The 14,058-nt window shown below is 34.3% G+C and overlaps 1 protein-coding gene across 1 annotated transcript; it reads right to left on the reverse strand.

The window, feature by feature from the left end:
- Positions 1–3,352: 3,352 nt before the first annotated feature.
- On the reverse strand, positions 3,353–7,080 carry LOC137830994 (GCN5-related N-acetyltransferase 9). The gene is made up of 6 exons (XM_068638458.1): positions 6,720–7,080; positions 6,560–6,631; positions 6,402–6,489; positions 5,130–5,262; positions 4,832–4,870; positions 3,353–3,634 (listed from the first exon to the last, which is right to left on the reverse strand). The coding sequence occupies exons 1-6, from the start codon at positions 6,916–6,918 to the stop codon at positions 3,554–3,556; spliced, it is 612 nt and encodes a 203-aa protein (XP_068494559.1). The 5' UTR covers positions 6,919–7,080; the 3' UTR covers positions 3,353–3,553.
- Between the last annotated feature and the right edge of the window lie 6,978 nt (positions 7,081–14,058).

Below are 14,058 nucleotides of genomic sequence, written 5' to 3' on the forward strand. Positions count from 1 at the left end.
AGTTGGGTAGGCCCGCCCCATATAGAATCTACGGGTTGATTTTTCTAGCCCGTCCCACATAAGGATTGGCCCGCGGGCCTGCGGGCCAACTCGCATAGAAATATTTTTTTTAAAAAAATAATTTTTTGAATAATTTTTTTTTATTTCTTTATTTAGATGCATTAGGTAAATGGTCTCATAATATTATTTTCACGAGATATGTGTAGTAAGATGTTATTAAAAATTTCAGAATGTGAAATATGAGGCTAAATGAGGAAAATATGGGGTTGCAGATAAAAAATTATATATTTTAAAGTTATGCAGGTCAAGTTGTCCTGCGTTCTTTTCAGCGGGTCGCAGACCAGCCCGCCTCACTTTGTCACCCCTATGATTTAGAGAATCCGAACATAGTTTTCTCATCCCTTTTTTCCTTGGTGTTTGAGATGAAACACTAATATAAAATAAAATATAGAAATATGATATGTAAGATTTACAACCCATGTACTATTCATAAGAATTTTTTAGGATAAGTCTAATGCAAATTATCTTTTGTAAATAATAATATATATTTACTTGTTCAGCTAATGAGTACTTTGAAATAATAATTTGATATTGTTCTAGAAAATTTATTGTAATTGTCCCGACCAGTCCTCGGTCATCGACCCAGAGGCTGACCTCAAACATCGCGCACTGATGCTTGGTAATGGAAGGGGGCCACGTGAGGTGGGCCCCAGACGCACCTACCAGGGGTTTGGTTAGTCTTTGAGATTGCTATCCTAAGCCCGATGTTGGAGATCGATATCGGACCTCACCAGTGGAAGGAGAAGATTGGACATCGATCGTCAGGACGTTGTAGAGGGTCGCATAAGGTGGGCCCTAGAGTTTTGTTAAGATACCAGTTAAAGACAAGAGATATGTGAGAAGCCTAAGTCACGAGGGATCCATGCACATGGTGTGTATGACGCATGAAGGCGCGACACGTGTGGATAATCCTAGGGGGCGGCAAGGCCCATTAGGATTAGGGTTTCTAAGGAAGTTGCATGCATGGCACGTGAATACTTAGGGCACCCACGAAGCAGATGGCGCTAGAGAATAGGTGCACAAGTTGGTACCCAAGCGGGCACTCTGTCATTCGTTGCACTCCAGTTAAGGGAAGTTCATGCGCCAGATACACTAAGATTCTATGAATAGCGACACAAGGGCATTCTCGAGGGAACCCTAGTCAAAGGTAGCAGCACAAAGGTAAACCCTAGTTTCAGCCTATATAAAGGGTGCTAAGAACCCTAGTAAGGTACGCAATTTTTGAGACTGGAGCTAATATACACACTTTGTGTTTCTTTGCCCTAATACTGACTTGAGCGTCGAAGTGCAAACGGCCGCTAGGGCACCCTTTGTCTTTTGCAAGTGAGAGGTTTCTTGAACAAGAAAGCATGATTCTCTGACAAGATTGAAGGGCCGTAGCAGCTGTTTGAGTCAATCGGCGGAGCGAGTCAACCGACAGGAACAATAATAATATATTTTTCTTCTCTATTACAACATTTTGTTATGGTGTTCATAGGGTTCAAAAGTTGTGACAAATATTGCTATCACCATAAGACTATTGAAAACATTCTCTATGATCACTTATGATTGAGACAATAGATAAGTTCCTTTTTCATTTTAAACCATTCTACATAATTTGTAAAATACCTAAAACATTTTATTCGTGAGGAAATTCACCCTATATGGTATAATCCATGTTTAAAAGCATTAAACTATTTCTCAATGGAAAGTTTTGATAATTAGAAGTATAAGTAGCTAACTCAATTAACCACATTTTATTTTATTATGAACCTTCTAACATATATTCTTTTGATAATTAGAAGTATAATTAACTAACTCAATTAACCACATTTTATTTTATTAAGAAACTTCTAACATATAGTCTGTTTATCTGAGTTTTATCGCATATCACAATCGTTTATATTATCTTTATCACACACAGGACAATTTACCATAAAATAAAAGCATTAACAATAGTAACAAACATGTTATCTAAGTTATATATAATTTGTTTTTAATTTTTTTTTAAAAAAATACATATTTTTTAAGATATATTTACTCATAATAAATAACTTGAATTTACCATATAATAAAAGAAGAATTAACAATAGTAACAAACATGTTATCTAAGTTATACATAATTTGTTTTTAAATTTTTAAAAAAATACATATTTATTAAGATATATTTGCTCATAATAAATAACAATTTATGTTCTACATAAAAAAGAAATAATTCCAGCAATGATTTAAAAATTATATATTTTAGGATTTAAAGTATATTAATCTTTCAAATATAGTAGGCTTAACTAAGTTTCAAATCTCTTGTAAGTTTATAAGTATTTTTAGTTGAATTCCTATTAATTATTTTAGGCTTATTGAATACTCAATTTTTATATTTTTTTCAATTCAGTACTTGTTATTTAATTTTTTCATTAATTTGGTAACGTAGTTATTATCTTGCATATTATTATTGTTCTCCACGTGGTTATTGCAATTAATATAACTTTCATTGAAAACTATGTTAGATAATAAGGAATTGTCATCCTAACCTACATAAATGGTGGTGATAAAGATTGTTCCTTGATCATTTTAGGTAATGATGTTAAAGTCATCCAGAATTATGATAATCCAACACATTTTTCATAAAAACACTTGTCAATTTACATTAACAATATCATTTTATGTTAATCACAAAACTTCACAGGTGAAGACAGCTAAAGTGGATGTCAGCACAATAATATAACATTCAATCACTCAATTAACAGAATTAAACGACAAGTCAATTAAAAAATATAAATAATTTGAGTAATCAATAAAACAAAAATTTAATACGAACTTAATTAAAAATACCCAAATTTATTAAAACTTAATTAAACTAATATAGTATTTAAGAACTTATATACTGATTTTTTTCATATTTTGAGGAATTAAACAAAGTTTTTAAATATGAGGGATCAAAACCAAATTATCCCAAATTTCATTAATTATAAACATAATTGAACCTACATTTTTAACATATATTTCTATAAAAAAAAAATTTAAAAAAAGTAAATAAGAAAAAACAATAAATAGTAATATGAGATTAAATAAATCTAATAGGACACTATCATGACCCATCAAACCAATTTTGCAAGTCTATGCAAGGACACGTTTTTCACTTATTTGTTTTAAAGAAGTGATTTCACAAAGAGTTTCACGCTATTTTAACAATCAATCTATCATACAAATCTATCATGTTTTGAAAATTGATTAAAAGAATGAAGTACTTTGTTCCAATACAGCTAAAAATCTCACTTTCCAGAGCTCAAAGATTTTTTTATAATAGTTGAGATGTGATAATTGACTTTATCTTATCTTATTGGACTTGGAAGTTGAAAGATACTTTAAATAACCGAAAAACATAACCAGTTCAGAAGCATTTTCTCCTGTGCATCGTGTCTATTGTTCCTTCTAAAAAGAAAAACATAAGCATGTCTCCCCTTAATATAGTTACAGATTACCAATAAATAAACTGGAAGTGATATTGCTACGTTTATGTATGTTTGATTACCATTTTGATTAAACCAAGTATCTCCTCTTTCTTGGGCTGTGTTATCTGCAACTCCAAAGTGACCTGTAAAATAGGAACGACCGATTATTACAGTCTAGAGAAGGACGAAGACAACCATGATTCGTAATATAAATGGGAAACATTATATAGAACACAAAGTTAATCAAAAGTAAACCACGATTAAGGCACTAGATATCAAGATATACATCAGCTAAAGTGTTGGAATGTTTATGATGTTCTGAAAAATGGTTAAAATCTATTCCTTTTGGTTAAAGTGTTGGAATGTTGGACTTTTATTCTAATACCAACACCTCCCTAACATAGTCGTACATAGGATATATTTCACTAATAAACGATTTTAAGATAGAATTTTGAATAATTCAAGACATCAAATTTATCCTGTTAAATTCACCTAGATAAAACCTACAACTGATGTTGAAACAAAAATCACCATATACACAATGAAATTCACCCGAATAACTGAAAGATCTAATATTGCATTTTTCAATTTTTTTGCTGTTTGTGGGACTCATTTCACCGTGTCTATGACCCTTTTTGTTTTGAAGAAATGTCGATTTCTATAATTTCCATGTAAGTGAATTTAGTAGAACAAGTATGACGTTTTGAATCAGAAAAAATTTGGTTTAAAAAATCCTATCCTAAAATTGCCAATGGTAACTATTTTAGAAAGAACAAATTGCCTCAAGTTTTAAATGATGTTTTTAAAAGATATATGACCATACTACAACTTATAAATAAGATAAAGGAGCAAAAATAAAATTTAGCCTATTTTTTAGAAGACTCATTACTATAGGAAGAAAGTGAACATGCAGAAATATGCAAACATCCGATATCAATTTAGATTATTTGTAAATGACACAAACATTTCTATGCGTACAGTGTGTTAATTATTATTTTGGGAATGGTTTTGTTCTTGTGTACAAAGCTGGAACATCTGTAGTGTGTTGTTGTAATTTAATTCTTTTAATCCTGGGTTTCTATGTGTTATAAACTCAACATCACCATAAGTCTATAATAGTTGAGAATAGGATTGATTTGAAGGAAACTTTCTTTCCCGAGATGAATTTACAATAATCAATTAGCTTGTACCTCCTACCAAATAAGCACAAAGCATATGTATTTTAACCCGAATTTATTTGAGAAAAGGAAAGTTAGATTCCTAAGCTAAATTTAAATAATAATGTTGCAGTTTCTTTAGCCTGACAGTCAGGGAATCCATTGAAATTTAAATGCACTCACCTCCTTGAAGGTGCTGCTATATGAAGTTTGCACAAATCCCTACACAAAATCCATGAGCTGAGTCAAACTTAGAAAACTTAACAACCCATGGAAGAGAGAGACACGGGAGTACATGAAATCAATCTATTGAATGATCCTATCTCTAAAATTAAAGAATATGTTGAGCAAACTTAAAAATGTTATTGTTCAAAAGCATCATTATCTCACAACCGCTCAAAAATAAGTTATATGTACAATTGTAAGAGGCAACATTCCTTCAATATAAAAGGAAAGATAAAAGAAAAAGTTGCGAACAAACCAATTTTTGGAACAGATCAAGGGATGCTCCATTTGAGTCCCCAATTTTAGTCCGAAAGATATTAATTCCTAACTTCTCGATAGCAAAGGTGATCATCATCAGAACAGACTCCTTCCCAAGTCCCTTCCTACGGCTATGCCAGCAAAGACAAAGTTGACGCAGAGGTTAGAATGAAGAGATTTAATACTTAGGACTTGTTTGGAGAACTTCTCTATAAACACTTGTTGGAGAGAAAAAAAGGAAGAAAAATATAACGAATTTCTGAACAAGCTAAAATTAACTTGTGCACAAGTTAAAAATAAAAATTTAGAGAACTTATATGAGGCAATTTCTACAAATTAACTTATGCATGTTCTTATTTTAACATATGGAGAAACTCATTTCATTTTTTCCTTTTACTTTTTTCTCCCAGAAGTGTGTATAGAAAAACTCGTCCAGACATGCCCAAGCTTCAAAAATCCAAATCATCCCAAAACCTTAGGCTGTTAGATGAAGACAGAGGAACTGTTTTTATCTCTTGTACTTGCATAATCAGGTGAATTGAAAGTCGGAGCATAGATCCCAGAGCAGGGAAGTAAAAATAACATAAACTTCAAGAAGTATGTTCGTGGTCTGAAATTATATATTCTGCTCATAACATGGAAAATTATTGAATAGAGGTATCATTCAAAATTGCAACAGAAACACCAAATTTCACCAGTAAAAAAGGATAGGCATAAGCCAAATACAATTAATTCAGAACAAATTCAAATTTTCTTCAGATGTTTGAGATGAAAATTCACAAAAAGATACGGTTCACAGAACAAAGAGATGAAAATTCAGAAAGGTGATATTCAAGTAACTTGGTTTTGAGTTTGCCTATTCCTACCCACCTTAGACTTTTGTGTAGATAGATACCTATTAAGCCATTGAACAGGGATTATACATAGATAGTGCTAGTGTACTGCTACTAAACAATCTCAACTTATTTCAATTGGCTCTGCCTATGGTCTTAATTTCTGTCTCTCTCCAACACATGTATATCAGCACCCTCATCCACTCCAAAATTTTCTCTTTTCTCAAACAAAGAAAGGAAATCCAGTTGTCATATAAGATAAACAAGTGTACTATGAAGCAGAGGCAGCAACGAGGACTAAGAAGCAGCAGCAGGTAAACCAATTATGATAACCATTATACAGTAAAGAAAAAGAGGAAGATATTGAGGGGCATATGACTATAACAATTGTGCTACATTTTACAATCAGTGGATGAAACGGAAGTCCATTTAGGTACCTCTTTGGTTCTGCTATCATTATTTCAACCTCTGCCACATGAGGATCATCCAAATCATTCATGAATAGATTCACATCACCAACCATGGCTGCAGTTAAAATTTGGTTATATAAAAAAAAAAGTGATCTGAGGAAATAGTAATAGAAAAGGGCAGTGACCTTCAAGGTGGGGTTGTCCGTGCGAGAATTGTCCAACAACCAAGTCCTTGTCCAGTACAATGAAGGTCTCCTCTGCAAGAATTGAAAATGGATGAAGTGACAGTGAAAGAGTTAGGGTTAGGGTAGTTAGATAGAGAGAGAGAGAGAGAGAGAAGTTAACTGGTAGGGTCCTGGAACCAGGAGAGCTGCATGCGGTACTCCTCTTGGAGGGTAAGAGGCTCTGAGGCAGTGGCTTGAAGGAGAGAAGGGTCCTTCATCCATTGGTGATATTTGGGGACATGGTCCTCCATGTAAGGGACCAATATCACCTTCTCTCCCTCCAAGCTCACATTCCCTTTCCCTCTGTCACTCTCCCCCATTGATTCTCAAACGCCACCTTCAATAATCAAATTCTTTATATACCTTCTACTTCTTCAAATCATATACTCCACCCACCCACATTAACAAATTTATATACAATGCTTTGCATCAAACAAATCTTTTTCTAATTGCCTGCTCATATTTTTCACACTACACACCCTAAGAAACATTCATCTAATAAATTATTATTTTAATTCTATTTAATTTATTTTTTATTCAAAATATTATTATATTGTTATAACATAAACATTCATCCTAATCCTAATCCTAATCTTATATAATTGACCTCTTATTTATATTAATAAAATCTACTTTGAATTTCGTCACAGTTTTATACTTGGAGAGTTAACATAAAAAAATATATATATTAAATTATTATTAATATTGACTTTAAATAATTTGAAACTATCTTTGTTAAAATATAAAATATTTAAAAATTATTATCATAATTTAACGTTAGAAGCTATCAGATGAAAGTGGAACATGTAGTATCATGTTTTAGATCATTTTATTAATTTTTTTTATAAAAGTTATATCATAATAGGGATGGCAAAGCGGGGCGAGCCGTGCGGGCCGGCCCGCGTCCCACAAGTAAAAAATGCGGGACGGGATGATCTTTTCAACCGGCATTAGCCCGCCCCGCATTAGCCCGCCCCGCATTAGCCCGCAACCCGCGCGAGCCAGTAGCGGGGCGGGGCGGGCTGGCCCGCAAACCCGCAAGAAAAAAATATTGGCACTTAGTAGCAGCAGGGCAACCTAAACTGGGTCATGCCAATTAAATCGATTTCAAACACGATAAAGGAGCAAGACACCACTTAGAGAAGGAGAAGTAAACAGAGGGTATTTTAGAAGTTACCCATAACCAAGCCTTCAATTGAGCCAAAAGTTATCTTATTTTTATTGTATTATTTTTATGAAAAATTAATTAATTAATTGTCATTATTTTAATATATGCAGATGACGGGGAAGATTATAATTATGAAAAAATGGATGAAGGTTCTACTAAGGTGGCATCCAATGTTATTGAAATGGAAGAATGTCAATAATGTTTATGTTTAATGTTTTTGAATTAATGTTTATGTTTAATGTTTTGGAATTAGGTATTTTTAATGTTTTGGAAGTGGAAGAATAGTGATATTTGATATTTATCTTAATGTTTTGATGTTTGACTATATTTGAAAAGGAAAGAAAAAAAATTAGGTTTGATAATAACAAATATATAGGTTTAATTTGACAATTTTTTAATAACAAAATGTAAAAAAATAAATATTTAATTTTAAAAAAAAAACGCGGGCTGGCCCGCAAACTTGTGGGCCAGCTCTTATGCGGGGCAAGTCGGAAATTCTAGCCCGCAATAACTTTGCGGGGCGGGCCAACCCGTCCCGCATTTTTGCAGGCCAAGCGCGGGGTGGGCTGGCCCGCTTTGCCATCCCTATATCATAAGTTTGTGAAAGAATTCTTTTGACTATTGTTCTTACAACAAAGACCGAGAATACTGAAACTAGGTTGACAAGACTAGGCTTTACACAAATACTTCATTCTTGGGCCGGATTCTCTTAGTTTCTTCTTGGGCTCATGTTCTGGACCCCTCTTGGGCAAATGTGTTAGGCTTCTCCCTAGGCAAGGTGCTCTCTGCTTCTCCCTCAGCAAGGTGCTCTCGGCTTCTCCCTCAGCAAGGTGCTCTAGGCTTCTCCCTCAGCAAGGTGCTCTCGGCTTCTCCCTTCACACAGGTTGGGGGTACCTGCAAGGCGCTGTGATGCCAAAGTCAGATATGATTTCAAAGTATCATCAGACAATATTCACTCTTACCTTTTTCTTACTCTGAACTTCTATTTATAGGGTTTCCTTAATGGGCTTTTCCCCTTTTCTTTTGGACTTTCTCTTTACACCTTTTTATTATTTACACACCCCTTGATGTGAATGTAACTACAAGAACACATGATTCTTGACATTCTTAGGAGCAACTTGAGCTGGATTTGAAAGGCACTTTACTTTAGAATTGGATCAATGTTCTACATTCAAGAACTCACCAAAACTTAGCACCAACCAAGACTCATATGGAAGTCCATGTATTGTCAAATTGAATCAAACACAAGGAATGAAGAACAAGAATTAAAAACTGGACAGAATTGAAAAGCTAGCTACTGAACCGAATAGAATAAATGGAAACCAAGCTGAAAACAGAAATGTAAACGGTAGAAAAATGAAGGAAAACACTAGGAAATTAAGCTACCGAATGGAAATTGAAGAAAAGGAAGAAGAACACTTATAGAAGAAGATGCTTGCTGGATTTTGAGAATTGGAAGAAGCCATTCACGCCACTTGGAACCTTGAACCAAGATAAGTGATGGAGTGCCACCACTTGAAGCTCACCATAGCTCACAAGATAAGGCAAAGAAGAGGAAGACTCAAAACTCACAAATTCTCTCCAAAATTGAGTATAGTCTCTCTACTATAAAATTCCAATCTGAATTGTACAAGCTAAGCACCTTTATTTATAGCCTAGAGGTGCTGAAAATGCAAGCTAAATGGCACACAAATGCAATGAAATTCGGTTTGGCACCCCCTAGGCTCCTATCTACACTCCCCCCTAGACTCCCTTACTACTTACACCTTTTTATTACACTCACACCCCTATTCTACAAAAGAAATAAGAAGAGCCATTTTATTATACTCTTGTCCCAAAGCTCTTGCCATGCTCCTAGTAATTCGTTGGGCTTGGGCCCCTTGTTGGGCTTGGACCCCTTGATGGGCTTGGGCCCCTTGTTGGGCTTGGGCTTCATGGCCTAGAGCATCCTCTACTTGGTTTCCATCACCCCTCATGCAGGTTTTTAATTTAATTGAGTTTCATTTTTATAATAATATTTATGTTTTGTTTTATTCTTTAACGTATATCTTTTCCGCTCTCGGTTTAAACCTCTCGGTTTTAGCCTTATCACCCCTTGGTTACTTAACATGTTGTTCTCGGCCTAAACCTCTCGGTTTTAGCCTACCAATACACTAGCCCCCAAGACAGAAATATTTTATTTAAGTTTAAACAAATATTTGTGTCTCAATATAATATAATAATTTTGACATTTAATTTGATTTGATATGGAACGCTTTGGTTTCCGTGCTTTATTTTGCTGAGTTTAAATGACTTGACATGAACTTGCTATTTTGACCGTTAGATGATATATTTTTGAATGGTTTCACATTGTTTGTAACGTTTGGAATTCTAGGGTTTACTCTGGGCTATAAATAGGTTTGTCATTGAATCTTTTATGATTTTGTGTGAGCTTTGTTGCTGTTGAGAAGGAAGTGTATTGTCGATCTTCATTCAGTTCTTGCGAAGGTAATGTCTCTTTCAAGTTCTTCTGCTACTAATGAATGTTCAAGCGCGGGTGGTGAATCAACTGGCCGAGTGGTTCGAGAAGAAGTTCATCCTGAGTCGAAGTCTTCATCTGCTACTCCATCTTGTATGAATGTTCATCTGTTGATGTTCCTCAAGAATTTGTATTTATTGAGCCCCAGAAAAACTTTCGTCCAGGTTATCAATGGGTTAATTCTAAAGTTTGAGAGTATTTCTCGAAGTATCGTTCTTTGCCTAAGCAGTTCTTTCCCATTCTCAAATTTATTATTCTGATATTGAAAATGATATCATTTCATTTCGGTGTGTTGGAGATGTTGATAATGTGTGTCATGGCCGAGAAGGTGATAGCTATGAATTTTTTTAATTTTATGCTTGCTTTTTCAGAGATCTTCATATTCGATTGCCTTTGAACAATTTTCAAATGGGCGTTCTTAATTTCCTTAATATTGCTCCTACTCAGCTTCATCCTAATGGTTGGGCTGCGATGCAAGCGTTTAGAATCAACTTTTGAACGAAAAGGTATCGGCGTTATCTTCTGCGAATGAATCTGACAAAAACACCATCAAACTTATGGATGAGGAAATTAATCAGCTAAGGACTAATGTTTTTGAAGCCGAAAGTTTTATATTTGAACAGCACAAACTTGGCTTTGAGAAGGCTCTTCAACAAGCAAAATATTTTTATAAGATTCCTATTGATGAAGGTAACTTTGATGTTAAGAAGGATTTTTATAATGGTGAACTCATTCCTGCTAATGAGATTCCGGATAATGATGCTGAAGATATTAACATCGAGAATTAGGTGGATATGGGGTTTTAACTGTTTATAGTTTCTCGGTTAACTCTGGGTTACTTGCTGAGAAGAACAATTGTTTTGGAATGCTGGGTTGTTTAATATTTGCATTCGTGATGTAATTCCTTTTTGGGAACTTCTTAATATAAATATTAAGCTTTTGTGGTTAACATCGTGATTTTATCCTTCACATTATCTTGTCCGATCAAAATTTTCTTTCGGTTATAATCATAGTGAGAATTGTTAGCTTTCGGTTTTCTTTATCTTGAAAACTTTAAGAATTTTTTTTTTTTTAAAAGGTTTCAAAAATTGTCAGTTATAATTATTTTTTATTACAATAATGGACTTTTTAATAGTTATTATGATTATTGGCCTTGTATTCATCGTTTGGTTTCGCTTAAAAGAGTTTCTTATTATTTCATATAAGAAATGTTTGAACTCACCTCTCGGTTTTAATGATCATAAATACTAGATTAAACATAACATTCGGTTTCTAGAGCATGAAAATATTGACTATGTTGTAACCTGGACCTTTCGGTTTTTTAAGCGTGATATTTTTTATTATAATCGAATAGTATTAAAGACCTTTCGGTGTTAACCGAATACTGACCCTTTGGGTTACTTATTTTGAATTTAAAACATTCATTTATTAATAGACTTGGTACCGGGTTCTTTCGATTGGGATTTAAAAAGTATAACATCACGTGACTAGCACATTGGGTTATTTGTTTTCGGTTTTATCTCACAAAAGCAGTTTTTATCTTTGAATTTATCTTTGATAATGATGAGATCAATACTGCTATGGAAAAATGATATTGATTTAAGTTGTGAAGTATAAATTTACTAATCCGAAACCTTTCATTTACTGAGGTTGACTTGTAATTGATACGTGACTGATTGGAATATGCAATTGTCGGTTTAGCAAAGTATTTTTGATGTATAAGTAGCTTTCGGTTTTTTGAATTGTAAAGTTATTGCTTTGGACCTGGCGGTTTTTAAGGTGTAAAAATCGTGCATCTTTTGATTTTGATCTTTCGGTTTTCATTTGAGATTGATAGTTATAAAGAAACATTCTGACGGGAGGGATTTCATCTGGTTTGAAAGCTTTCAAGACCGAAGGAAGTATATTTATGTTTATTTGGGAGGGATTTCACCTGAAATGAAAGCATCCAAGCCCAAAAGAGTTGTGAATATTTTTTCGGGAGGGATTTCACCTGAAGTGAAAGCATCCAAGGCCGAAAGAATCGTGTAATGTTTATTCGGGAGGGATTGCACTTGAAATGAAAGCATCCAAGCCCAAAAGAGTTATGTAAATCTGTTCTCGGGAGGGATTTCACCTTAAGTGAAAGCATCCAAGGCCGAGAAACAAAGAATGAATATGTACACAAAAGAAGATAACAAGATGAATTGTTTCTTGAGAATGCTTCTTCATTGTATGATAAGTATTTACACAAAAAGTCTTCTTTTTACATCTATTTTAACTAAAATAAAATTTTAGATGACTTGCATTCCAGGTTCTCGGTATCACTTTCTCTTCCAAAGTTTCTAATCTATAAGCTCCATTTTGTAAGTTTTCTAGTACTTCAAAAGGACCTTCCCAATTGGTTGCCAACTTTCCATGTCGTGGATCCTTTCGAGCATCAGTTCGCATTCTCCATACCAGATCACCTTCTTTAAAAGTCCTAAATTTTACTTTTGCATTAAATCTCTTCATTGCTCTTCGTTTTACTGCAGTCTCCTTTATTTTTGCTTTTTCTCTAAGTTCTTCAATAAGATCAAGATCGGTCCTCAAACACTCATTGTTGATATTCCAATCTTCCATTTGTCTTCTTAATGTTGGTTCATTGACTTCTACTGGTAACATTGCATCTGTTCCATAAGTGAGATTGAACGGTGTTTCTCCAGTTGATGTTTGTGGTGTGCAACGATATGCCCATAAAATCTCTGGTAGTTTCTCAGCCCATAATCCTTTAGCAGTCCCCAACCTCTTTTTTAATTGTCCAAGAATAACTTTGTTTGCGGCTTCGGCCTGTCCATTCGTTTGCGGATGTTCAACTGAAGTGGTTGTGGACTTGATTCCCAAATCTGCATAAAATTCCATAAGTTTTTTGTCAATGAATTGTCGGCCATTGTCACTTACAATAGTGTGTGGGATTCCGAATCGACATATTATATTTTTCCATACAAACGTTTGGACTTGCTGCGCCGTTATCTTTGTCAATGCCTCTGCTTCTATCCATTTTGTAAAGTAGTCTATAGCTACTATCATGAATTTGGTTTGGCCTCGTCCAAGTGGGAATGGACCAAGTATATCAATTCCCCATTTTGCAAATGGTCATGGAGATATAATTTCTTGCAACTCCTGTGCTGGGATATGATTTAAACTCCCAAACTCTTGACATTTTTTACACGTTTTGACATAAACTTCACAATCCTCTCGGATTGTTGGCCAATAATAACCAGCTCTGCAAACCTTTGTTGTCATTGTTCGAGCTCCGCAATGCAGTCCACAAATTCCTTCATGAAGTTCTTTGACTACATATTCTGCTTGTTCTTTGGTCAAACATTTTAACAGGGGCATAAAATATCCTCTTTTATATAACTCGTCACCTATTAGAATAAAACTAGCTACTTTCTTTGTTGTTTTTGCATCTGGCTCAACACCTTGCTCTTGGTTCTTTATGACTTCGATGTATGTTTTTATCCAGTCGTCTTTGGATGTTACAATATTGAAGCATTCGTCCAGACTAACTGTCGGATGACTGAGGGTTTGTTGTATGACTGAATTGTGTTGCACTTGCCTTTGTTGGCTTGCTAACTTAGATAATGAATCTGCTTTCATATTTAATTCTCTTGGAATATACTTCATCTCGGCTTTGTTAAAACATTGCATAATATTTAAGACTTTATGATAATATTTCATTAATAAAGGGTCTTTTACCTGATACTCCCCGTGCACTTGTCCCACCGACAGCTGTGAATCAGTTTTGCAAAC

This window comes from Phaseolus vulgaris, chromosome 6 (assembly GCF_000499845.2).
Source record: "Phaseolus vulgaris cultivar G19833 chromosome 6, P. vulgaris v2.0, whole genome shotgun sequence".
In the NCBI taxonomy this organism is placed as follows: Eukaryota; Viridiplantae; Streptophyta; class Magnoliopsida; order Fabales; family Fabaceae; genus Phaseolus; species Phaseolus vulgaris.